The sequence below is a fragment of the Zea mays genome, chromosome 1, assembly GCF_902167145.1.
Source record: "Zea mays cultivar B73 chromosome 1, Zm-B73-REFERENCE-NAM-5.0, whole genome shotgun sequence".
Taxonomy (NCBI): Eukaryota; Viridiplantae; Streptophyta; class Magnoliopsida; order Poales; family Poaceae; genus Zea; species Zea mays.
In genome coordinates this window covers 195,216,603-195,243,526 of record NC_050096.1, presented here as the reverse complement: position 1 = coordinate 195,243,526, position 26,924 = coordinate 195,216,603, and the positions used below count along the sequence as shown (strand labels likewise).

The 26,924-nt window shown below is 52.6% G+C and overlaps 1 protein-coding gene across 1 annotated transcript; it reads right to left on the bottom strand.

The window, feature by feature from the left end:
• Positions 1-832: 832 nt before the first annotated feature.
• LOC100273319 (myosin heavy chain-related) lies at positions 833-7,672 on the bottom strand. Its single transcript, NM_001147760.1, has 14 exons — positions 7,458-7,672; positions 6,141-6,268; positions 6,011-6,082; positions 5,822-5,935; positions 5,443-5,511; positions 5,296-5,352; positions 3,175-3,228; positions 2,980-3,042; positions 2,823-2,885; positions 2,573-2,734; positions 2,289-2,444; positions 1,473-1,553; positions 1,336-1,397; positions 833-1,240 (listed from the first exon to the last, which is right to left on the bottom strand). The coding sequence occupies exons 1-14, from the start codon at positions 7,654-7,656 to the stop codon at positions 1,159-1,161; spliced, it is 1,362 nt and encodes a 453-aa protein (NP_001141232.1). The 5' UTR covers positions 7,657-7,672; the 3' UTR covers positions 833-1,158.
• Between the last annotated feature and the right edge of the window lie 19,252 nt (positions 7,673-26,924).

The window sequence follows — 26,924 nt, the reverse complement described above, 5'->3', positions numbered from 1 at the left end:
TTCCCAGCGGTGGATCAGGTCGCCGGCCACCTCCAGAAAGAGGGAGGAGTGGAGTGGGTGGAAGAAGGAAAGAGGGAGGAGTGGAGTGGGTGGAAGAAGGGAGAGAAATGAGTGAGAGAGCCGTCCCGCCGCCGCCCTCCTCGCTGCTCGTCGAACTTCCGGCGAGCTGCTCCGGCGACGGCGGGGTGAAGACCGGCGGCGATGGGTGCGGTCGATGGGGAGCCGCCCGTGTCGCCCAGAGGAGGACGACGCGGGGGCAGGCAGGGGCCGGACAGACATTTGATACTACGCTTTTATTAGATCTTAAAAAAAGGTTACAAGAGGAAGCTAATCAGCTATCGAGAATTTTAGCACTTAGACTTAAGGCAGAAGTTAAATTTCAGCGTTTGCAATTTCAACATATGGTTGAAACAACATCGCCAAGACTTTTCTGAAGATAAAGTCATTCCTCTGTTTTCAAATGCACCACACCACCAAGACCAGAATTTCCATGAAAAAACTGTGACCAAAAGAGACCAAAATTTTCATAAAAAAACTGTGACCAAAAGCGTACTTGGCTGCTTGAGAAGAATTCAAGGTCGTGATTCCATTGGGTAATTCCAGCAGCTCAGGTTCAGTACTCGGACCCTACATGACAAACTGATGTTGAGTTTCTGTATTTTGATATAACACACCAAGCATACAGGATGGCTAGCAATTTATAGACACTCTCTTTTTCCTGTAATCCTGTTCGTAACACTTCAGCAGCTGAGTCAGCCACCATTCTACCAGATCATGGTGTCGACCAAGCCATACATGAACGAAGTGAACAGGAGACATCCAGTTATTAGCTAAACCAACCACTGTATACATAAGTATTAAGTTCGAATGTAGGTCGCCGACAAGAACAAGCATACAAATTCAAACGCATTCACAAGTTACAATAAACAAATGACCAATCAAACAAAGGCCGAGGCATAACCACATGAACCCAGCAAAGTGCAGATAAAAGGTCTGCTGCACTGAAGTCCATATTACACCTGGGACGAAAATGCAAAAGAGAAGAGTATGTTGGTGGTGTACAATGCTTTCAAGGTAAGGGTGCCCATGACCCAATCCTGCTCAAAGATCTGCCACGGTACACAGCATACTGAACCCTAAAGTGTTCAGTAAACTGATCTACTTGTCAGCATGTCGCCGCTTGTATCTCTTGTGGCCATGGTTACCATTACTACTACGAGGCCTTTTATTCTTTTTGGAGCTGCATAAAAGCAATGAAAGGTAATTTTAGTTTACTTAAGGTCACGATAATAGTTATTAGAATTGAAATCAGCATTTAATTCATGAGAAACTAACCAGAAGGTCCCTACTAGAAGCCTGTATATAATGAAGACAGGCAGAGCCAGCAAAGCAGAAGCCTGTACATAAATAAGTATGTTTGTTAGATGACCACTAAGCTGTGGTTCACTGCCAAATTAACGTGCAGTGCTTACCAGGAACCAAACTAACTCCTTAGTTGCCAATGATTTTGTTATATCATGCTGGTGAAGGTAGTCCATGATGCTTGCTTGAGCCTACAAAGGAGAACATGTTGGAATTTTGCCAAATCAGTTCTTAGAAATAAAGGGTAGACCTAGTGCCGGAGTCTCCCACATGGGTGGGATCTGTGGAAGAGATAAATCGACGCAAGTCTTCCCTCCACAAATTCGGAGAGGCTGTTTTGAACCCGTGACATAGTGACTCACTAAGATAGCTCTCACCACGGCACCGGTTTTAAAACAGCCTCTCCATAATTGTGAGGAAGGCTTGCCCTAGATCACACTCATGTGGAGGCCTCCGACACTACGTCTGCTACTTTTTTTAGTTTTTTAAATAAAAAACATCATATGATAGAAAAAAACTAAACATATATAACAACCAGCTAAAAGTATATCAAAACAGAAGTTAAATTCATTAACTTAATGAAGCAGCTAAAAACAGAAGAGCGCACAAACTATCAAGAGAAGGGTTGCCATTTCTAGACCCTTGGGCACGCCATTATGCAGAACCATTTATTCAGCACCCTTCAGCAAAGAAGGCTAAAATAAGGGTATGTCCCATGGCAACCACAAGCACAATATGCACATCTAAAGGGTAAGAGGTAAGACTGGGCCACCGGGGAGCAGATATGCACATGTCACATGAGTTGGATACCAGATCAAAGTATGGTTTTAGGCTACAGCTACTACTACTACAGCCAATGGCGCAATAGGACGTATCGAAATGGGGTGCAACAGGAACTGGAATGGAATTAGAGAAGAACCACAAACCTGTCGATGGTATGTGGTTGCCGACTTGAGAAATGACCCATATGCATGAACTGCTCTCTTAGTGTATGGCTTCAGAGTAGTTCTAATTTTCTCAACATGTGGTTTAGTAATCTCAGCAATTTGATCAATGTAAGGCTTAGAAAACTTCTTGGCTTTCTGGATCAACATAATCAAATAAATGAATATTAGCAACTGCATATGGATTACTATAATCAACACATTGCTGCCTTCCAAGTAGTGAATGGAACTGTATATATCCTTGAAACCGAAAATGCAGCAATTACCTGGTAGTAGGAATGAACAAACACTTTAACTTTGACAGCATGAGGTGTCACAGCATCCCTTGATGACTCGTAAAACTCTACTGATCTTGTTGATACCTTTTGTACATAAGGTTCTGCATTTTTCTTGAGGGCAACCAATTTCTGCTTAACAGGAATCCATTTCTTCAATCATAGACAGTAATAATGTCAGCCAACTGTCAGCCCAAGATAAAACAAAAGAAATTGAAGTATATGAACAGATGGGCATCACCATCTTAGCAGTCTCGATATGAGGTTCAGCCCATTTCTTTGCCTGTGCTGATTTTTCTGATGCCTGAAATATTAGATACACAGACATGTAAATGATCATTTTATTTGTGGGATGCAATTTTAAATTGGAAATAAAAGCTAGTAGTATGAAGAAGCACCTTATGCAAAAAATTCTGCACAGCAGGTTTCCCATGTTGATCCCAGTGACCTGAGACAACCTCCTACAAATGATGACGAATATAGCGATGAGAGAGCATGAGGATGGAAATTGCAGCGGTAAATATTTGTGGCCAGTGATGGGAGAGCATGAGAATGGAAATTGAAGTGATAAATATTTGTGGTTCCGCTCTTACCGCATAACAAGCATATTGTGCCATTAGCCAAGGTGGTAACCATGCTCCATGAACCTGCAAAAGGAAATTAAAATGAATAATAAATATGCTGTAGATGGAAACAAGCAAGAAAATACATCATCAAAAGACAAAAATTTGCTGTTCAAGGCAGTAAAACTACAATAAGTATACTCTGCTTAGCCTAGTCTGGGTAACCATTAGAAATTTGAACACATTAATGAAGTGCCAAGCAACAAATAGTGCAGCTCAAAGGTATGTACCTATTGTGGAACATAAAATTTATCGGAACTTCTCTAGAACTGGTGGCAGAAAATGGAAACACGCAACTGAAGGAAATCGATGCCTTAATAGATTACTGCAAATAACTTTTGGGAACCACAAGAATTGATGCGGATTGAAGTTATTTGTTCCTATACTACTTTATGATTGTTTTTAAACAGCGATAATAAAGAGTATAAAAGATGGAATAGATCAGTAGTAGTACAGGATTTTTCAACATGCTTTGTCTAGTAAAATGATTATGTGGAACATAAACAGACATGTTTGCACTCCAAACACCACACACAAGTATAGGAGAAACATGCATTGCAATGAAATTAATAAGTTCTTGTCATATTATAGGCTTGATACCGTTTAAATGATGTTATTACATTGCTGAAATTTAAGTACTATCGGGTATCGTATTTAGGGGTACCCAAATTATGCCCCTAAACACACTTAACACCTAACTACCACAAGACACATTCCCCGAGGTCAAGAAAGGATGGGCCACAATTCGCCCGAGACCCCGCTCGGCGGTCGCTCAAAACTCCGCCTCGCCCGAGCCTGTCCTTGGGCGAGGGCATCATTCGGGAAATCTTCGTCTCGCCCGACGACCCCTCTTCACGAAATGGCGGTTTCCACCTCGCCCAAGCTCGTCTCGGACAGGAGGACAACCCCGAGCCCAGCCCCAGCCAAAGGTCACGGGAACCGTGGAGACATGAGCATTTAATGTGAATACCTACCCCACATGATGCCGCAGTCAGACAGGGAGCGATGGGACCGCGGTCCCATCCACTTTCACCAACTACGATGACGCACGCCCGGGAATAATGGCCACTGATCCCCCACGTCAACTACTGTGCTCAAACAACTCTGGATGGGACGTGCGTGTGTCAGAGCATGGTCTCACCCTCGGAAGGAACTCCGCCTCGCCCAAAGTTGGCCTCGGCCTCGGAGAAAACTCTGCCTCGCCCGAGCTCGGCTTCGGCCAACCGCCCCGGCAACAACTCCCCGCAAATCCCGCAGGAGGCCACTCCGACAACTACACTAACCCCTCCTTGTACGACTGCATGCCCCGAGGCAGGATCGACCAAGGCCTCGAGAGGAACCTCCGTCTCGCCCGAGCCTGGCCTCGGCCTAGATAACATTGACCAAAGGACGCCACCAACTCCCCCACGAAGGCCGCTGACTACGGGATGGCTACAGGACCAACGTCAAGTCTGCTTTACGCCATATGATGAGAATTACCATGCGCTTTTCACTATACTTATCACTGTGTCAATAACTACGACTCGGACAGCACCTCCATCGGACAAGCTCGGGTACGCGTCCGAGCCCCAGATCCTGGCCTAGACTCTCTGCTCGATCAAGATGCAAATACAGGGACCAGACATCCTCCTCCTGGTTCAAGTCAATAGCTAGTACAAAGGCCATACCGGCTACAGGGGCTCAGACTCGTCTCCTCTCCCATACACGACAAACGGTGGCGCTCTTAGGAACCCTCCTTGAGGTTATAAAAAAGGAGTCCAGGGCTTCATTCGGGGGTGGGGAACACTTCACAGGTTTTCACCCTCCACGGCGATATTGGCACTCGCCTCAATCACCAAGGACTTGGGAACCTCTCACTCTCCCGACCGGCTTGTATCCCCTACTACAAGCACCTAGGTGCAATTAATATAAGTCTCATCCCCCCTCGGCTAGAAGTAGGGCCTTCTCTTGCCCGAACCAGGATAAAGACTTGTGTTTTCCTGCATCACCCATCTGGATCTAGGCACCCAGCACTAATTCACTAGTTGGTAGGATCCTCGGGTCAAAACACCGACAAGTACAACTAATGATAGTGACAGAATATATCCTTACCTCTGACAGCTGTTTTGATTTAGCAGTTACTTCTAACTGCAACCTCATTAATTCCTCCTACAATGTGAGCGAACAAATACGTAACAATATATACCACACAACAACCAGGACACAAGTGCATTAATAATAAACAAACTTATTGCAAACCTCAGCGACTTTAAGAGCACGTTCTGTCTTCTTGATTTTGCGTTTTTTCTCATCACTTTCCTTTTGGATCTAGCAAGGAAAAAATATAACACTAATGTAATCAAACATCTAAAATGTCAATTTGTTTGAATGGTTTTCCACCAAATGTCTCTAATAGAATTTAAAATTTCAATGGACTTCAGACTCTAGTATAGATATCTAATTTAATGATCTACTAGTGTCATAAGGATGTGTTGCAGGCTTGTATATAGCCAACTAGAGCAATGGAAGGCAGATGGCATATACACTTACAGTAGCACATGAAACTAAAAAGAAGTCGACCACCAGTTTTTTTTAAAAGAGGACACTCAACTATTCCAAGGACGGATTATGCACTTACTGTATTAAGCTTTTCATTCAGTACTTCCACCTTCTTCTCTGCATCGTTGGCCCTATACTCTAGTGCTGCTTTCTGGCTGCTTTGTGCTTCAATATCCTTTTTGATCTTGTCAACCTAAGCAGGAGAAAAATAAAATGAGAAATCACAAACATAGCTAGCACATTCCAAACACATTGCTAGCATGGTTACCTGCTTCTCAAGCTCAACAACCTTGGCATTGGCCTTGTTAGCCTGCTCCTCGGCAGCTACAGACCCTTTTGCCTGTACATGGATTAGCTGTTGTGTTTTAAGGCTAGCTGTTGTGTTTTAAATTGCATACCTGGAGGGAAGCAATCTCGTCCAGCATAGAGGTAATAGCCTTTGACTTCTCTTCAATGGCTTTCTCCAGGTTCATGATGGCATCATCCTTATTCTTCAGTTCTTGAGATCGCTCTTCTATGTCTGACTCTGTGGCATGAAAACAAACATAATGATGGCTCCCGAGGGATCTCGAAATTGGAATTAACTTGGTAGGCAGATATAGAATGACAAAGTGGCAAAGTAAAGCTTATGACAGAAATGAGATCATGATGAGAAGATATTATTTCCATGTCGTGGTACAGTTTGAGTTTATACTCTTCAGTAGTACAGGCATCTTCACAGCACTACGAATTTACTGTTTTGCTGCAATTAATATAGATAAGACTTTCCCAGGCTATTCAATTCAATAAAGATTACGAGCCAGTATGGTCTGTGTGAAGGGTAGTTGGTTGGAATTTTCAGTACACATCAATGAAGCAGGCCCTAAAAATTATGGCAGTGGTTCACCATCCATGGCAGAAGCACAAGAGCTGCAATTACACAATGGCCCACTGTATAAATGTACAGTGGTAGTAAGAGCAAGTATAATAGATGATTGTAAGCCGGCTAAATACTGACATGGAAGAGAGAGGAGGATAGAGTGTAGAAGTGGGCTACAAACTACCAGCCAGCTTTATAAAGGGAACCAAGAAATTTGAGAATTGAGAGACAAATGGACCATATATTAGTTGTAAAGGGCCAACCTTTATATATCGGCTACAAGATAAGCTGCAAAGATCCTTATAGTTGTAGCGGACAGTTAGCTATATTATTAAACCTGCTCTAAATGGGACCTTACGTGTAATTAGAGTAAAAACGGCAATCAGGAAACAAAGCTACTAGTAGTGGTGGGTGTGGTACGGTGTAAACAAACAACAGAGGACGCTGCTGTATTTTTCCCTAAGAAGGAGCAGTCCCCCCCCCCCCCCCCCCCCCCCCAAAAAAAAAAAAAACGAGTGAGTTATCCAATTCTGTTTCATCCCACGGTCGAAATCGGCAAGAGGGAACCAGATAAAATTCCGCAGCATCCCGAGCAAGTCGATGAATCGAGCACCGTCGCGCACGCACCGTCGCCATCCAGAAGCAAGCAGACGCTAAACCCCCACCAACCACCGCGAAGTCGCAGTCCTAAAGTCCGGAGCTCGCCGGGGCGGCGTCAATCCAGTGAAACAAAACACGAATTAACCTAGCCGCGCGGCACAGACTCGACGATCCCACCACCAACCCGTCCCAAGCCAAAACATCCCGAGTGTAAAAATTCAAGCGCGCCCCGTGGATTCAAGCCTTGGGCACTGACCTAGCGCCGAGATCTTCGCCCGGAGTTGCCCCAGCTCGGCCCTGAGCGCCGCGGTCTCCACCTCCCCGAGCGCCGCCTCCACCGCGCCGGCCACCGCGTCCGCCGCCAGCAGGGGCTCCTGCTCCTCGGCGGTCGCACCGGCGACGGCGATCAGCAGCGCCACCGCCATCGCCATCACAAGGGGCCTCGAGATCCCCATCCCCGCGAGCCCCTCGCCGACCACCACCTCCTCCTCGGCGAGGCTAATCCAATCCTTGGTTCCAACGACGCGCAGCACGCGGGGGGTGGGGGGTGGGGCGTGGGGGTTGGCGAACTTGTGCGCGCCCGCGCTCGTGTTTGTCGTTCGGAGACTCGCGCTCGGGCGCAGATCTTTTTTTCTACGACGCCGCGCTGGGGCGGAGGCACGTGGTCACGGGGCGGGGACGCACGTGGCGGAAAGCTATTGGGTACGCGTACGGGCATAGATTCACTGTGCCGTGGACCCGTGGGCGCCTCGAGCCCTCGACGCTGTCAGTGTCAGGTGGCGTGCCGTTATCGGCGACGACATTGAGGTGATTGTTTTCGTGGCAGTGACGATCGGGGACGGTGTCCTGGGCGGTCGATCCATCGGTTCCATGTATTCCGTGGAGAAAAGTACGATTATAAATTATACTTCCTTCGTTTCGATTTATATCAATTTATAGTTTGATTGACTCCTTTACCCTAAATTTAGCCGACTCATCCTATTCAAAACATTTTTTAATTAATATTATTTTTTACTATGATATCATTTAGATATAATATAATTTAAATATAGCTTTAAATTTTTATTTTTCGAAAAATAAATAAAACAGTAAAACGAGTCAATCAAACTTGATATAAAAAATCAAACGAATTATAATTTGGGACGAATGAAATATAAGACTGGTACAAGGATGATTAAATTAAAATTATTTCAAAAATTCAATAACTTGTTGAATCGCTCCACCATGGATAACATAAAAGGGGCCTTTAAAAAGATGATAAAGCAATTAAAATATCTCTACTACTTATTAAGGCGGTAAGGGTACCCTGTCGTTCTGCCTTTTTTCATTTCCTGTTTTGCCCCCATCCCTGTCCGGCAGTAAAAAATGAAATCTGTAAGAATTATAAATCGAACTCAAGACCTGCTACTAGATTAGAGACACAATATCCACCACACCACGTCTTATTTTGTTGTTATAGTAGAAGATATGAGAGTTATTAAAAGTAAGGTATGGCTGATGCCACACTAAGCCATAATGGCTCCTCCGTCGTTGCTGTCCGGCAAACCATCACATTCTGTGACGCGGGACGTCGACCAACTCCTGACTTGGGGCACTCCGGTCCCATGTGACAAAATCCCCCAATCCTATCGTGCAAGCCATCACACACTCCGGACGTTGGGCCCACATTGCAGACTACAGGCGCCCACGTGACAGTCACCCTTAGTTTTGCACACACCGGACCCACGTCTGCTCGTGCAAAAAGTTGCCTCAATTTGACACCGACAGGAGCATTTGACCACGATTGCTTTCTCTGAAGAAGGAAGGCTTATAAGCCGGTAGAAGCTATGTTGGCGGGCCAGTATGGTCATAAAAATGTGTAAGCCGTGACGACGACATAGGTCGTGTGGGCTGTGTTTCTTTGGTGCGGTCCAACGCTTCTTACCCTGACCCAACTTGGCTTTAGGGTCAGTCTCCTTTGCTTTCTCTGCCCAGCGAGCCCTCGCCCTCTAGCTCTTCCTGCTAGCGCCGTCTCCGTCCCGTGCTCTCCTGTTCATCATCGATCTTAGCCATCTCAGGAGCACCCGCTCACTCCCAGACGCCCGCGCAAAGGAATCCCCCACGATCTCCCTCCAAACTACCCACTCCCTCCACGATCTCCCCCTCTAGCTCATGATCCCTCCGCCCGCCCCCACCCCCGCCTGCCACGCCCACGGGCGCAACAAGCCAACAACCCACACTCGGCCTCGCTACCTCGATCTGTCGCCATAAATCCGCTACCTCCTCCTCGAGTCCTGCTTGATCGCCCCATGCTCGACCGGTCGATCGGACGGAAGGGCAACCCTGACCGTGACCACAGCGCGATGTGCGACGAGTGAGGGCGGTGGCGGGGGTTGCGACCAACGACGGAGAGCCACACAAAGAAGCTCGTCGGCGATGTTTTCCTCAAGGTTCGCTTGCTCATTCCTTCCTTGTGCTATTGGCGTGTGATCCTAGCTAGTGCTCTCTTGATTTCATCCTTATCCACGTGAATCCTGGATCACACTGCATGCAGATCGGATTACTAGAAGGCCAGACCAGCTGCTCGCATTCACTGGTGCATGGTGTGGGAGCTGAGAGCTTCGTTCCTATGGCCGGGCCCCACCTCTCTTGGGCCCTTATGCAGATACGCAGAAGTAGTGTCCCCTAATTTGTTTGTCATGTCCCCTAATTTGTTTGTCAGAGCTACTTGAGGATGTCAATGAGGTATGGCTCCGCTGGTTCATCAGTATTCAGTAATTACAAGGCATTATGAGTTAGCATGCTCCCTCCTGCTAAGCTAGCTAAATGTGGTTATCAGGTCTCAATAAGTATCCATTTTTAAAAGTATAAATTGTTATAGCCATACATACAAGTCTTTATTTTGGAAATAACCAAAGGTTATGAACCTGCATTGTGCTAACTCGTCAATCATTCCAAAAATGCGATTCTTTTTTTCATTCAGAGTTCGGTTGGACAAATTAAGATGGATTGAGATCTTAGTTGTTAAGGTAGAAGCAAAAGCACCACCACTGAATCCTGTACTTTAAACGGTGATAACAGCAGTTGCGGTCTTCGATATCTTAGTGTGTTACTTGGTGATAGCAGTAGCTGCGATCTCCAATATTCTAGGGCATGTTTGCCTCCCTCTTCTAAACTTAGAGATCTAAAAGCTTTAGAATGTTTTAGCTTTCTTTTGATGTCCAAATCTCTAATGTAAGGTGGGCTAAAGGTTAAAGCCAACTTTAGACCACCTGATGCATATAAGGAAGAAGGGTCCACATGCACCATTCTCTGTGGCATAGCAAATCGAGCTCGATGTCCTTGAAGATTGATCGAGATAATATTAGTCAGTACTGAATTTAATTTTAATGACAAGTTTGTAATGGGTAGGATAATAAGGGATATGTTACAGGTTGTTGGTTTCTTGGATGAATATGCTGCTGCATAGGGTTAGGCCTGAAAGGAGAAACAGAACATGTCGGCGTTTCGACCCCGGGGGTCCCTGGACCGACGAGTAAAATTGTCGCTGCGTGTCCCATCCCAGATGGGTTGGCGCGAGATGGAACACAAGGGGGGGAAACGTGGCTCGTGTTATCCTGCGCCAAGGGGATGCGCTCGCAGTAGGGGTTACAAGCGCTCGCGAGGGAGAGAGAGAGAGAGCGAGCCTGTTCGTCAGCCCGTCCTCCCGCGCGACCACCCTCCTCCCCTCCCTCGCATGAGGGCCCTGGACTTTCCTTTTATAGATGTAAGGAGAGGGTCCAGGTGTACAATGGGGGTGTAGCTATGCGCTAACATGTCCGATAGAGAGGTGCCAGAGCCCTGTGTGCACGCCAACGTGGCTGTCGGAGAGGTGCTAGAGCCCTGTGTACGTGGTGTCGTGGCCGTCGGAGGAGCGCTTGAGCCCTGTAGAAGCACAGCTGTCGGGGTTGTTGGGACCTTGCTGACGTCTCCTTGCTTCCGTAGGGGGCTGAGAACCACCGTCGTCATGGACGCACGCGGGGAGCCATCATTACTTGTTACCGGGGCGAGCCTGGATGGGACGCTGGTCTTGTTCCCCCGTAGCCTGAGTCAGCTAGGGGTAGGGTAATGATGTACCCCCCCCCCCCCCCCCCCCCGTGGTGTGGTCGATCCGAGCCTAAGGTCGGGCGAGGCGGAGACTCCTCCTAAGGCCGGGGTCGGGCGAGGACGCGATTCCTACCGAGGTCGAGGTTGAGTCCGAGCCCTGGGGTCGGGCGAGGCGGAGACCACCTTCCGAGGCCGAGGTTGAGGCCGAGCCCTGGGGTCAGGCGAGGTGGAGACCTCCTTCTGAAGCCGAGGCCCAAGGTCGGGCGAGGCGGAGCTTCCTGTTGCGCCTGAGGCTGAACTTAGCCGTTGTTAGCCTCACCCTGGTGGGTGGCACAACAATCGGAGAGGGGCGAGCGGCGCTGTTTTCCTGTCAGGTCGGTCAGTGGAAGGGCGAAAGTGACTGCGGTCACTTCGACCTTGCTGACTGAGGCACGTGTGTCAGGACAAGGTGTCAGGCGATCCTCGCATTGAATGCGCCTGCGATACGGTCGGTTGGTGAGGCGATCTGGCCAAGGTTGCTTCACTGCGAAGCTTGCCCGAGCTGGGCCTCGGGGCGAGTCGAGGGTGCGCCCGTTGCTTGAGGAGGCCCTCGGGCGAGGCGTGAATTCGTCTGGGACTTCTGTTTCCACCCGAGGCTGGGCTCGGGCGAGGCGAGATCGCGTCCCTTGAGTAGACGAAGCCTTAACCTGAATCGTGCCCATCAGTCTCTGCAGCTTGCGCTGATGGTGGTTACCAGCCGTGTTTAGGAGTGTTGGGGGTACCCCTAATTACGGTACCCGACAGTAGCCCTCGAGCCTCAAAGGGAGTGTTGGTACTCGCTTGGAGGCTTTGTCGCACTTTTTGGCAAGGGGACCGGCCTTTCTCGGTTACACTTTGTTCTGGTGGGTGTGCGCGAGCGCACCCGCTGGGTGTAGCCCCCGAGGCCTCGGAGGAGTGGTTTGACTCCTCTGAGGTCTTAATGCCTTTCGTGATGCCTCGGCCGGTCTGGTTGTTCCCTTATGCGACCTGATTGTAGCCCAGGTGCATGGTCAGGTTCCGAGTTTTTAGGCTGGTGTGTTGACGCTGTCAACGGTTTTGGCCGTAGCCGGGTTTGCGAGAGCAACCCCCGAGCCTCTGCACGGAGCGAGAGGGCGATCAAGGACTGTCCCGACTTTTATCATATGCCCCTTCGTCGCCTTTCGCAAGGAGGAAGGGGGGAAAGCGCCATGTTGCCCTCGGAGGGCACCGAACATGGTGTCTCCAGTGAGTTGCTAACGGGTGATCCGAGTGGACGCCCGTGCCCCATTCGATAGGGGTCGGCTAGTGGCCCAGAGGCGCGCTCGAAAAGTACCTGCAGGTGATTTGCCGGTCCCGGTCCCATTCGATAGGGTCCGAGGGCTCGATGCCTCCCTCTGATGGGATCCCGTTACAAAATTGCTCCTGCTGGTCTCAGAAATGTCTTAGGGTACCTCGGGAGCGTAGCCCGAGCCTCGGCCATGTATCAGACGTAACCAGAGTCATCCCTCGCTCTGCGTGCTCTGGGGCGGCTGTCGAACCCTTCCGAGGGGCCAGCCTTCGAACCCCTGATCAGTAGTGGGCGTGGAGTCCGAGTGCTCTGAGGCGGCTGTCGAACCCTTCCGAGGGGGCAGCCTTCGAACCTCTGATCAGTAATGAGCCTGAAGCCCGAGTGCTCTGGGGCGGCTGTCGAACCCTTCCGAGGGGCCAGCCTTCGAACCCCTGATCAGTAGGAGGGCTCGGGGCCCGTTTCCTTCACGGAGGAGGATCCCTTTCGAAATATCCCCTTTCCCGGTCCCTGTAGCAAGAGAGAGAAAGGGGAAGAGGAAAAGGATATGAATTTAAACGGTGTGGCGCACCTTTTTTGACGCGGTCATCATGGCGGAGGTGAAATGACGTCTGTTTCGCCTGCCAAAGGTGGCGCTTGCCCTACCGCGGAGTTAATGCGACGGGACGGGTGGTTCGCGGGGCGGCCGCGTGCGCGAGCCGTTCGAGGAACAGAACACGGGCGCGTCGTCTTCACGCCGTGGGAGAGGGCTCCCCTGCTGCTCCAGGAAGGGACATGAGCCTGTAGACGATTTGACCGCCGCTTCCGCTCGTCTGCCGCCGCCATTACTGCTGGTCCACTTTTGGCCATATCGGCCGTTGCGCCTCCTCCCACGGCTGATTGACCCGTGATCGATGTGCTCGATTGGCACTGTTGGGTCATGCGCAGGGTTGCCTCGAGTCACGGCACTGGTTTAGCAGTCGAGAAGGCGCGACATTGGCGCAAGTGGCAGTGCAGTTTCTCGCACGTAGTAACCGGAGTGCCGGTTACATGACAAGTGGGCCTGGGCCTCCATGCTGGATGCGATGAAGCTGAAGGGGTGCGCCTCCGTGGTGCGGTTGCACGCCGCCTGCATGGCGGTCCGCCCTTTTGACTGCTGGTTTCGGCGAGGATGGAGGAGTGCTTGTAACCGCGGGGCGGTTACACGCTCCGCGCACAGCGGTTTGGCTTCTTCCGTTTCGGGTCAGCTTGCACGACGTGTGGGACCCAGCCCCCATGTCTTAGGGGGAGGACCCTGGAGCTCGTTGGTGAAGACTTTGTCCGTGACGCCTGAGGACGCGAGTGGGGAGAGCCGCCTTTAAAAAGGGGTTGATCCCCCGGGCGGTATCCATGTCTTCGCATCCCCCTCATGCATCGCGTCCTTCCACCTTCCGAGCCCCCGGACGGGGAGCGCCCGCATTGCCTTCGTCTTGTTGTTGGAGGAGCGCAACCTCTTGGAGGTTGGCACCCTTCAGCCATCGCTCGGCTTCAAGGATTTTCATCATCCGAGCTGGGGAGGAGGGCGGGGCAAGTCGGGGCCTGCCTCCGCGTGGGCCGGCGACCCGCTTCTTCCTCCGGCATCCGGGGGAGGAAACCATCCTCCAGCTCTGCGGAGGAGGCGTCCTCCAGCCATGCGGGGGAAGGAGAACTGCTGCTGCCTGGCCAGGGTGCAACATTTCGTCCTCCGTCCGGGCGATTGTGGCCGGCTGCACCGGGGGGTCGCACAACACGTCGTACGCCGCGAGGGGCAGTACTCGTGTTCTGGGACGGTCCCGTTCTCGTTCTTGCGGCGAGAACGGGAGTGAGGACCTGCCGGTGCGCTTTGGGGCGGCCGCCGCTCGCTGGTGCGGTGTTGGTGGGCAGGTGGCCGCTGTCGTTGGTGCTGAGGTGGTGGCAGCCGGAGAGGGTTTCTCCGCCGACAACACTGTCAATGCCACCTGCGCTCTGGGCCTCCGGCTCTTTGGCTTTAATGGCTGGTTCTCGTCCCCCGCGAGGGGACGTGAACGAGGGCCTTCTAGCGGTAGCGTTCGCCCTGGGGCCATCGCTGCTGCTGTCTTACCGTCCGAGACGGAGGTCGTTGTCGTTGCTGCAGTGGTCGGCGGCGAGCCACCCGGAGTTTGTCGTCCCGCGGGCCCTCCGATGTGGAGGTTGTTCATACCCACGGGAGTGGAACCAGAGTTCCGTTTGTAATGACACCTTGAGTGCCGGTGTTTGTTCATTGTGGCTGTCGAGGCCTGAACATCTGGGTATTTGAGTGTAATACCGTGTTTCTTCTTCATTTTGAGCACTAGGACTCGCCTGTCGGCTAGCTGAACCACTTAACCGAGCGTGAGTTGCCCTGTGCGGAAGGTGACGAGTGAGGTATCCGTATCCTGGAGGCGTAGGAGTCCCTCGGCTCGGTTGGCCTTGCCACTCAAGGCTTCTCTTGCTCAGTTACAGAACCCTCGGCTGCTCTATGATGAGCCGGAACCGGAGGCAGCGGTGTCGGCATGGACAGAGGCGGAGTCGGCTCGAGAAGAGGCTTCGTTGGCCCAGGAGCAGGTGGCTTCCCAGGCCGAGGAGGTGTAGCAGCGGCGGCTGGAGCTTGGCCAGGTCGTCCGCTAGCGGGACCCACCCTGGTGTCACGCTGCCGAGGCCGTGAGCCGGGCTGATGTCCTCGGGGGACAGCTGGCTGAGGCTACGGAGCGGCCGGTCGAGGTGTCCGCTCGGGCCGGGGCCTTGGAGGAGACCCTGGCTGTGATGGCCCAAGTGCGGCGCTGGCGTCCTCCTTCGAGGTGGAGATCCTTCCGCCCGTGTCGCCGTCCGAGGCCGGGCCAGATCCCGCCGAAGGCGGAAACGACGCCGAGGGTGCTACTGCTCCCTCTGTCGATGTATGAACCTGCAGGAACAGTTTGTCTATAGTATGCGTATGTTTTTTGCAGCCGCCGAGGCCCAAACATATTATTGTCGTGTTATAAAGTTGCATTTCCTTTCCTCTTGTTTCGAGTATCAGGACTTGTTTGTCGGTAGCAGAATCGCTTATCCGAGCGAGAGTTACTTTTTGCGGAAGGTGACGAGTGAGGTATCCGTATCCCAGAGGCGTAGGAGTCCCTCGGCTCGGTCGACCTTGCCGCTTATGTGTACTCTTACTCGTCCGCAGGATTCTGTTACCGATATAGCCTAGAAGGCACGAAAATCATTCTGGCAAAAGTTTTCGAGCATTTAGGACTTGTTTGGTAGCAGAATCGCTTATCCGAGCGCGAGTTACTTATCGCGGAAGGTGATGAGTGAGGTATCTGTATCCCGGAGGCGTAGGAGTCCCTCGGCTCGGTCGGCCTTGCCGCTTACGCGTACTCTCGTCGTTTTCAGGATCCCGCTATCGAAGCAGTCGAAAAGCGCGAAAGACGTTCTGGCAGAAAGACTTTTTTCGAGGAAAATTTTGACGCAGAGGGGGTTCCCCCCTTCTAGCCCCCGAGGGAGGGTCGGGCTTTGCCGAGGCAAGGCTGACCCTTCCTTGACGATTAGACTCTATTTGTGTATGTAAAGAGAACGGGGTATATGAACGCCTTGAAACATCTTAAGGGTAGAAGCGACGTAGCTATTGGATGTTCCAAGCGTTGCTGTAGACCTCGCCTTGATCGTTGGCCAGCTTATATGTTCCAGGCTTCAAAATCTTGGCGATGATGAACGGCCCTTCCCAGGGAGGAGTAAGCTTATGGCGCCCTCGGGCGTCCTGCCACAGCCGAAGTACCAAGTCTCCCACCTGGAAGTCTCAGGGCCGAACCCCTTGGGCGTGGTAGCGTCGCAGAGACTGCTGATACCGCGCCGAGTGTAGTAAGGCCATGTCCCGAGCCTCTTCCAGCTGGTCCAGTGAGTCTTCTCGGCTGGTCTGGTTGCTTTGGTCGTCGTACGCCTTTGTCCTCGGGGAACCGTACTCTAAGTCTGTGGGCAGGATAGCCTCGGCCCCATAGACTAGAAAGAACAGCGAGAAACCCGTGGCTCGGCTTGGCGTCGTCCTCAGACTCCAGACCACCGAGGGTAGCTCTTTCATCCACCGCTTGCCGAACTTGTTGAGGTCATTGTAGATCCTCGGTTTAAGTCCCTGTAGAAGCATACCGTTGGCACGCTCCACCTGCCCATTCGTCATGGGGTGAGCCACGACGGCTCAATCCACACGGATGTGGTGGTCCTCGCAGAAGTCCAGGAACTTCTTCCTAGTGAACTGGGTGCCATTGTCGGTGATGATGGAGTTCGGGACACCAAAGAGATGGATGATGTTGGTGAAGAACGCCACCGCCTGCTCGGACCTGATGCTTGTTAGGGGTCGGACCTCGATCCACTTGGAGAATTTGTCGATGGCGACCAGCAGGTGCGAGAAGCCCCCAGGTGCCTTCTGCAAGGGACCGACGAGGTCCAGACCCCACACAGCGAACGACCAGGTGATGGGTATTGTCTGCAAGGCCTGAGCGGGCAGGTGCGTCTGTCTCGCGTAGAATTGACACCCCTGACAGGAGCGTACAATCCTAGTGGCGTCGGCTACCGCAGTCGGCCAGTAGAAGCCTTGTCGGAAGGTGTTCCCAACGAGGGCTCGAGGTGCTGCGTGGTGACCGCAAGCCCCCGAGTGTATCTCTTGCAATAGCTCCTGTCCTTCGGCGACGGATATGCATCGTTGGAGAATGCCTGAGGGGCTACGGTGGTAGAGCTCCTTTTCATCACCCAGTAAGACGAACGACTTGGCACGCCGCGCCAGTCACCGAGCTTCGGCCTTGTCGAGGGGTAGCTCTCCTCGATGGAGATATTGCAGGTACGGGGTCTGCCAGTTTCGATTAGGCGTGACCCCATTCCTCTCTCCCTCGACGCGTAGTGCCTCACCCTCGGCGGCCGAGGATACCTCGGGCTGGGCCAAGGTCTCCTCGGGCTGGGCCGAGGTCTCCTCGGGCTTAGGCGTGTCGTCGGTCTTGACAGAGGGTTGATGTATGTCTCTGGAGAAGACGTCCGGGGGAACCGTTGTCCGCCCCGAGGCTATTTTAGCCAGCTCATCCACAGTCTCGTTGTACCTTCGAGCGACGTGGTTGAGCTCGAGCCCGTAGAACTTGTCTTCCAGGCGCCGAACTTCGTCGCAGTAGGCCTCCATCTTCGGGTCACGGCAGTGGGAGTTCTTCATGACTTGGTCAATGACAAGCTGCGAGTCGCCACGAGCGTCGAGGCGCCGAACCCCAAGCTCGATGGCGATGCGCAACCCATTAACCAGAGCCTCGTACTCGGCCACGTTGTTTGACGCCGGGAAATGGAGGCGTAGCGCGTAGCAGAGATGTTTTCCGAGGGGTGAGATGAAGAGCAGGCCTGCGCCGGCTCCTGTTTTCATCAGCGACCCATCGAAGTACATGGTCCAGAGTTCCTGCTGGATCAGAGCTGTTGGTAGCTGGGTGTCAACCCATTCAGCCACGGAGTCCGCCAAGACTTGGGACTTGATGGCCTTCCGAGGAGCGAACGAGATTGTCTCGCCCATGATCTCCACCGCCCAATTCGCTATCCTACCTGAGGCCTCTCGGCACTGGATGATCTGCCCCAGGGGGAAGGATGATATCACAGTCACCGGATGAGACTCGAAGTAGTGTCGCAACTTTCGCCGCGTCAGAATTACTGCGTACAGTAGCTTCTGAATTTGCGGGTAGCGGATCTTGGTTTCGGATAGCACTTCACTGATGAAGTAGACCAGCCTTTGGACGAGCAGTGCATGCCCTTCTTCTCGTCTCTCGACTACGATCGCGGCGCTGACCACCTGAGTGGTTGCGGCTACGTAGATCAAGAGGGCTTCTCCCGCAGCGGGGGCACCAAGATGGGCGCATTTGAAAGGAGCGCCTTTAAGTTTCCGAGGGCTTCCTCGACCTCGGGGGTCCAAGTGAAGCGCTCGGTCTTCCTTAAGAGGCGGTACAAGGGTAGGCCTTTTTCGCCGAGGCGTGAGATGAAGCGGCTCAGAGCTGCAAGGCATCCCATGACCCTTTGTACTCCTTTCAAGTCTTTGATAGGCCCCATGTTGGTGATGACTGCGGTTTTCTCCGGGTTGGCTTCGATGCCTCGCTCGGAGACGATGAACCCCAGGAGCATGCCTCGGGGGACTCCGAAGACACACTTCTCAGGATTGAGTTTCACGCCCTTCGCCCTCAGACACTTGAATGTTGTTTCAAGGTCAGAGAGGAGGTCGGAGGCTTTCCTCGTCTTGATTACGATGTCATCGACGTAAGCCTCGACCGTTCGTCCGATGTGCTCTCCGAACACGTGGTTCATGCACCTTTGGTATGTTGCACCTGCATTCCTCAAGCCAAATGGCATAGTAGTATAGCAATACATGCCAAAAGGTGTGATGAAAGAAGTCGCGAGCTGGTCGGACTCTTTCATCTTGATTTGGTGATAACCTGAGTAGGCGTCGAGGAATGACAGGGTTTCGCACCCAGCAGTGGAATCCACGATTTGATCGATGTGAGGCAGAGGGTAGGGAACCTTTGGACATGCTTTGTTTAGACCAGTGTAGTCTACGCACATCCTCCATTTCCCACCTTTCTTTTTACAAGCACAGGGTTGGCTAACCATTCGGGATGGAATACCTCTTTGATGAACCCTGCAGCCATCAGCTTGTGGATCTCCTCACCTATGGCTCTGCGCTTTTCTTTGTCGAAACGGCGCAGAGGCTGCTTCATGGGTCGGGCTCCAGCTCGGATATCGAGCGAGTGCTCGGCGACATCCCTCGGTATGCCCGACATGTCCGAGGGACTCCACGCAAACACCACGGCATTCGCGCGGAGAAAGTCGACGAGCACTGCTTCCTATTTGGGGTCGAGCTTGGAGCCGATCCGGACTTGCTTGTAGGCGTCGTTTCTGGGGTCGAGAGGGACAGACTTAACCGCCTTTGCTGGCTTGAAGTTGCCGGCGTGGCGCTTCACATCTGGCATCTCCTTGGAGAGGCACTCCAAGTCGGCGATGAGGCCCTCGGACTCGGCGAGGGCCTCAGCGTACTCCACGCACTCCACGTCTCATTCGTACATGTGTCGGTACGTGGATCCGACGGTGATGACCCCGTTGGGGCCCGACATCTTGAGCTTGAGGTAAGTGTAGTTGGGGACGACCATGAACTTGGTGTAGCACGGTCTCCCCAGCACCGCGTGGTAGGTTCCTCGGAACCGACCACTTCGAACGTGAGGGTTTCCTTTCGGAAGTTGGAGGGAGTCCCGAAGCAGACGGGCAGATCGAGTTGTCCAAAGGGCAGGACACGCTTCTCGGGGATGATCCCGTGAAAGGGCGCTGCACCGACCCGGATCGTGGATAGATCGATTTCCAAGAGCCCGAGGGTCTCAGCATAGATGATGTTGAGGCTGCTGCCTCCGTCCATGAGGACCTTGGTGAGCTGGTGTTGCCGATGACGGGGTCGACAACGAGCGGGTACTTTCCTGGGCTCGGCACGCAGTCGAGGTGGTCGCCCTGGTCGAAGGTGATGGGCTTGTCGGACCAGTCTAGGTAGACTGGCACCGCCACCTTTACCGAGCAGACCTCCCAGCGCTCCTGCTTGCGGTGCCGAGCCGAGGCGTTCGCCACTTGCCCACCGTAGATCATGAAACAGCCATGGACCTCGGGGAACTCCTCTGCCTTGTCGCCCTCCTTCTTGTCGTTGTCTTGGCCTTTGCCACCTTCCGCCGGGGGCCCGGCCTTATGGAAGTAGCGCCGAAGCATGACACATTCCTCGAGGGTGTGCTTGACGGGACCCTGGTGATAGGGGCACGACTCCTTGAGCATCTTGTCGAACAGGTTGGCCCCTCCGGGAGGCTTCCGAGGGTTCCTGTGCTCGATAGCGGCGACAAGATCTGCCTTGGCGGCGTCGCGCTTTGCTTGTGAATTCTTCTTGGCCTTCTTTTTCGTGCCGCGCTGGGCGGACGCCTCGGGGAAGTCTTCCTGCTGGCGTCCCTGAGGCTGCTTGTCTTGGTGGGAAGATGGCCTCGACCGCCTCCTGACCAGAGGCGAACTTGGTGGCGATGTCCATCAACTTGCTCGCCTTGGTGGGAGTCTTGCGACCCAGTTTGCTTACCAGGTCGCGGCAAGTGGTGCCGGCGAGGAACGCCCCGATGACATCCGAGTCGGTGATGTTGGGCAGCTCGGTGCGCTGCTTTGAAAACCACCGGATGTAGTCTCGCAGGGATTCCCCTGGCTGCTGGCGGCAGCTTTGGAGATCCCAAGAGTTCCCAGGGCGCATATACGTGCCCTGGAAGTTTCCAGCGAAGGCTTTGACCACGTCGTTCTAGTTGGAGATCTGCGCAGGAGGCAGATGCTCCAGCCAGGCTCGGGCGGCGTCGAAGAGGAACAGGGGGAGGTTGTGGATGATGAGGTTGTCATCGTCCGTTCCACCCAGCTGGCAGGCCAGCCGGTAGTCCGCAAGCCACAGTTCTGGCCTTGTTTCCCCCGAGTACTTGGTGATGGTATTCTGGGCTCGGAACCGGGTCGGAACGACGCTCGTCGTATGGCCCGGCTGAAGGCTTGTGGACCAAGTGGTTCGGGCGAGGGGCTCCGATCCTCCTCGCTGTCGTAGCGTCCCCCACGCCTGGGGTGGTAGCCTCGGCGCACCTTCTCGTCGAGGCGGGCTCGACGGTCGCGGCGGTGGTGCTCGTTGCCGAGGCGACCCGGGGCTGCAGGCGTCGTGTCCCGCGTGCGCCCAGTGTGAACCGAGGCTTCCCGCATGAATCGGGAAGTCGCTGCGCGATGCTCCGGGGGCACCCTTGCCTTCGGAAGGCAGAGCTTTTGCCCCGTTGGACCGCGACATCCTCCAAGAGATTCTTGAGTTCTCCTTGGATACGCCGCCCATCGGTGGTGGACGGCTCCGGCATCGCTCGGAGTAGTATTGCCGCTGCAGCCAGATTCTGGCCGACCCCGCTGGAGGCCGGGGGCAGCCTTGCCCTGGCATCGTCAGTGATATGGCGCTGGACGTCCCGGGCCTGATGACGCGCTTCTCTAGCGAGTGCTCGACCTGCCCACTCCTGCTCGATGTTTTGCCGAAGCTGCACAAGTTGTCCTTCTTCCTCGTCGAGGTTGGCCTGCATCTCGTGGATTTGCTTGAGCTGTGTGTCCTGACCCCCTGCAGGGACTGGGACCACATCTAGCTCCCGCAGGATGTCAACGCGAGGCACAGGCCTAGGGGGATCGTCATCCTCCGGCATACCAAGGTGGTTGCCTTCGTCGTGACCCCCTAGATCGACGTGGAAACATTCGCGACTTGGGCCACAACCCTCGTTGTCAAGGTTGTGGCCATCATCGGAGCAATCAGAGAGGTAGTAGTCACATGCGGTCATGAAGTCTCGCATGGCACTAGGAGCGCGGAGCCCGGAGAAATCCCAACCAGAGTCGGGCTCGTCTTCTTTCTCGGAACCTGGGGGCCCGTAGGTCGAGACGACCGTCAGTCGGTCCCAGGTTGACCACATATGGTACCCCGGAAGGTTAGGATATGCCTTTATGAAAGCGCTCACCGAAGCGGGGTCGCTTGGTGGATCGAAGCTGAATCTAAAAGGCACAGTGTGGAAAACAGACGGTACCTCTCGATCGATGGACGGTGACGAAGTCGCGTCGGGGGCGGACTGCACCGTTATCTCAGGTACAAGGCTAACGCCCAGCAAGTCCTCCGCGAGAGTGCTGGTGTCATCTGTCCGCTTGGGGTTGGCACGTTGCGGGGAAACGACACTTGCCATCGTCTCAGGCGCGAGGTCAACGCCTGACATGTCCCCTGCTGGGGTGCCGGCGTCGTCGACTCGCTCGACAGGCGATGAGATGCCGCCTCCCGCCTGGCCATGATTGCCCTGCCTCCTCCTCCTGCGGCGAGGAAGGTGGCGAGACAGACCCGGATGCTGCTCTTCCACCACGGGGGGAAGACGTCGTCGAGTCCGCCGCCGCCGGGCGGGCTGATGGCCGTCGTTGCCGCTGTCGCGCTGCGGGGGAAGGAGTACCATGTCGTAGCTGCCGTCGAGGGACGTGAACTCGAGACTCCCGAAACGGAGCAGCGTCCCGGGCTGAAGAGGTTGCTGGAGACTACCCATCTGGACCTCAACGGGAAGTTGTTCGTCAACACACAGCAGGCCCCTACCTGGCGCGCCAACTGTCGGTGTTTCGACCCCGGGGGGTCCCTGGACCGACGAGTAAAATTGTCGCCGCGTGTCCCAACCTAGATGAGTTGGCGCGAGATGGAACACAAGGGGGAAAAAACGTGGCTCGTGTTATCCTGCGCCAGGGGGATGCACTCGCAGTAGGGGTTACAAGCGCTCGCGAGGGAGAGAGAGAGCGAGCTTGTTCGTCAGCCCATCCTCCCGTGCGACCACCCTCCTCCCCTCCCTCGCATGAGGGCCCTGGACTTTCCTTTTATAGATGTAAGGAGAGGGTCCAGGTGTACAATGGGGGTGTAGCTATGCGCTAACGTGTCCGGCAGAGAGGTGCCAGAGCCCTGTGTACACGCCAACGTGGCTATCGGAGAGGTGCTAGAGCCATGTGTACGCGGTGTCGTGGCCGTCGGAGGAGCGCTTGAGCCCTGTAGAAGCACAGCTGTCGGGGCTGTTGGGACCTTGCTGACGTCTCCTTGCTTCCATAGGGGGCTGAGAACCACCGTCGTCATGGACGCATGCGGGGAGCCATCATTACTTGTTACCGGGGCGAGCCTGGATGTGACGCCGGTCTTGTTCCCCCATAGCCTAAGTCAGCTAGGGGTAGGGTAATGATGTACCCCCCGTGGCGTGGTCGGTCCAAGCCCAAGGTCAGGCGAGGCGAAGACTCCTCCTGAGGCTGAGGCCGGGGTCGGGCGAGGACGCGATTCCTCCCGAGGTCGAGGTTTAGGCCGAGCCCTGGGATCGGGCGAGGCGGAGACCACCTTCCGAGGGCGAGGCGGAGGCCGAGCCCTGGGGTCAAGCGAGGCGGAGACCACCTTCCGAGGCCGAGGTTGAGGTCGAGCCCTGGGGTCGGGCGAGGTGGAGACCTCCTTCTGAAGCCGAGGCCCAAGGTCGGGCGAGGCAGAGCTTCCTGTTGCACCTGAGGCTGAACTTAGCCGTTGTCAGCCTCACCCTGGCGAGTGGCACAGTAGTCGGAGAGGGGCGAGCGGCGCTGTTTTCCTGTCAGGTCGGTCAGTGGAAGGGCGAAGTGACTGCGGTCACTTCGACCTTGCTGACTGAGGCACGTGTGTCAGGACAAGGTGTCAGGCGATCCTCGCATTGAATGCGCCTGTGATATGGTCGGTTGGTGAGGCGATCTGGCCAAGGTTGCTTCACTGCGAAGCTTGCCCGAGCTGGGCCTCGGGCGAGTCGAGGGTGCGCCCATTGCTTGAGGAGGCCCTCGGGCGAGGCGTGAATTTGTCTAGGACTTCTGTTTCCGCCCAAGGCTGGGCTCGGGCGAGGCGAGATCGCGTCCCTTGAGTAGACGAAGCCTTGACCTGAATCATGCCCATCAGTCTCTGTAGCTTGCGTTGATGGTGGTTACCAGCCGTGTTTAGGAGTGTTGGGGGTACCCCTAATTACGGTACCCGACATAACATGATTGGTTTTTGTAGCTCTCCCCCTCATCTCTCCATGGGATTGAAATATATATAACTTTGTGAGTTCATATGAAAAGCAATAGATATTGTTTATTTCCTCTCTTCTCTTCTTTCCTCTCCTCTCCTCTCTATGCCATATTACTGCTTTTAAACTATGGCGACACTGCTAGAGGCACTATTATATGTCAAGTTCATATATTAAGAATTTGAACTCTGGCCTATTGATGATGATAATTGTTCATTGTCTGAAATTTCTTTATTTGACCTCTATATATGTCTGAAATTCCTAAACAACATTATGTCCATGTTTGTGTGTTAATATTTTTTGGTCATTATGTCATGAGTTTGTGTTAATAATCTGAATACTAAAGCATGTGGTAGGCACGATTATGTCTAAAATTCCTATACACATTGCTTATAATTGTTTGAGGATTACACATGTCTTGAGTTTTTATATTAATAATCTGAATAGTAAGGTTCGTTGTACCTTGTAACACTTGAGTATAGTTGTTGGCTCTAAACTCTGAAAAATATTTTTTTTACCAAATACAACATCAGATGTAATTTTACTATTGTGATTAAGTTGTATCACATATTCACAGTAGTATTATTGTGTTCTTCAAGCAAGTCCGTTACAGTGAGCTTTTAGTCATGAATTTACAGTAGTCTATGAAAGATCATTCTTGAATTTTTGCCTTTAAATTGTCTTGTTAAATCTTGTATACTACACTACTAGGTGAGTGCTCGTGTGTCACAGGCCCGAGTTTCTCTTCAACGTCATCCCAGACGGCTCGTGGATGTCATCCTCCATCTGATAACTGTATAACACACATTTGTATATATAAGTTATCGAGCTATTATATGATCCCGTTGCAATGCACGGGCACTGAGCTAGTATGATGAAGAAGAGACATAAGATGTGGAAGAGGGAGACGATGAGAAGGGTAAGGTAGGCTCTTGCACCATCGTTTTGTATCGAGCTATTGTACTATCACGGTCAATAGGGCATGGTGGGCCGATATTGCTCGGTAACACAGAGCTATAATCACTATCCAAGTTGAGTCAGACCTTTTGCTCCCATTGTTGGAGTCGTCGTTACCGTGTCACATGCACCATTGGGTTGATGACAAAGAGCACACCACATGTGCTCCAGTTGAATTTGGTCTTTGTCGAGCTTGTTGCAAAAGCTCTTCTTGGTCGTTTTGAGGAGCATGGCTGAAAGTCCCCTAGAGGGGGGGTGAATAGGCGAAACCTAAAATTTATAAACTTAAACACACACTAAGACCGGGGTTAGCGTTAGAATTAAATTCAAGTCCGAAAGATTGTTTCTCTTGCTAAGAGTTGCTCAAAGGATGCAGATGATGTATCGAAGCAAACTCAAATCAATGTAAGCAAGGAAACGTTAGAGAGAGGAAAGAGGGGAAACAAATCAAGCGAGCATCAAAGCGAGTAGACACGGTGATTTGTTTTATCGAGGTTCGGTTCCAAAGAATCTAGTCCCCATTGAGGAGGCCACTAAGGTCGGGTCTATTTCAACCCTTCCCCTCTCTCTCAAACGGTCACTTAGACCGAGTGAGCATTCTCCTTAATCAAACGGGTCACTAAGACCCCGCAAGGACCACCACACACTTGGCTTTACGAGCACTTAGAAAAAGAATGAGGAAGGAAGAAAGGCAATCCAAGCGACAAGAGCAACAAAATAACATAAATGATCCTCTCACAAGCCCTTAAGCACTAGCGTTGATTTTGGGAACTTTGAGTGGATTGGTTGCTTTGATTGTGTCTTGGAGTATTGCACTTTCCTCTTGCAATGAATGAAAAACTCAGAATTCTTGGATGGCTTTGAATGAGGTGGTTGGGGGTATATATAGCCCCCAACCACTTCCTAGTCGTTGGCAAAGTCTACTGGCGATGGGCGCACCGGACAGTCCGATGGCGCACTGGATAGTCACTGTTCACTGTGTAGTGCGCGCCACGTCAGCGCGTCCGTTAGGGTTTGGAGCTGTTGACCGTTGGAGCGCTTTGTCTTTTTGCTGCATCGGACAGTCCGGTGCCACACCGGACAGTTCGGTGACCTCTGACTTCTGCGCTCTGACTTCTGTCGCTGCACTGTTCATCTGAGCAGTCGACCATTGGCGCGCAGGGAGTCGTTGCTCCGCTGGCACACCGGACAGTCCAGTGAATTATAGTGGATGCGCGCCCGAAGAAACCCGAGAGTGGCTGGTTTGCTGGCTGCCTGGCCTGGCGCACCAGACAGTGTCCGGTGCACCATTTTTCAGCACACTCTAAGTTCTTTGCTCCAAACCTAATTATGACCCTAACTAAAATTCTTTCTTGGTTTGTGTTGAACCTTATGCACCTGTGATAAATGATATCTAGACAAACTAGTTAGTCCATGTGGTTTATGTTGGACGTCAACCACCAAAATCGATTATAGCAAATGATTAGGTCCATTTCCCTTTCAATGCCATCATCTGCTCTAGTCAGTATGGCCACATACAAGTGGTTGTAGATGTCATTTAAGAGGGTAACCCTGCGGTTGCTTGTCAACCATAGACGCTTCAACTTTTTAGAGGTATGGTGGCGAAGTGGTTCTATGATGGAGGTGTATGTAGTGGCTATTTGGCTCTATAAGATTGACTCCAGCTATGGTCTGTAAAACACCCTGTACGCAACATTTAGCGGGTGTAACCATGCGTAATGCCTCCAACAAGATCCGCTAATGAGACCGTAAAATTTAGTGCTCGTTGAGAATCTTGTAAAGGTAGCAGACGAGAAGCGTCTGGTATACAGATGCATTGCATCGGTTATCACTATGTTTGTAACCTTGT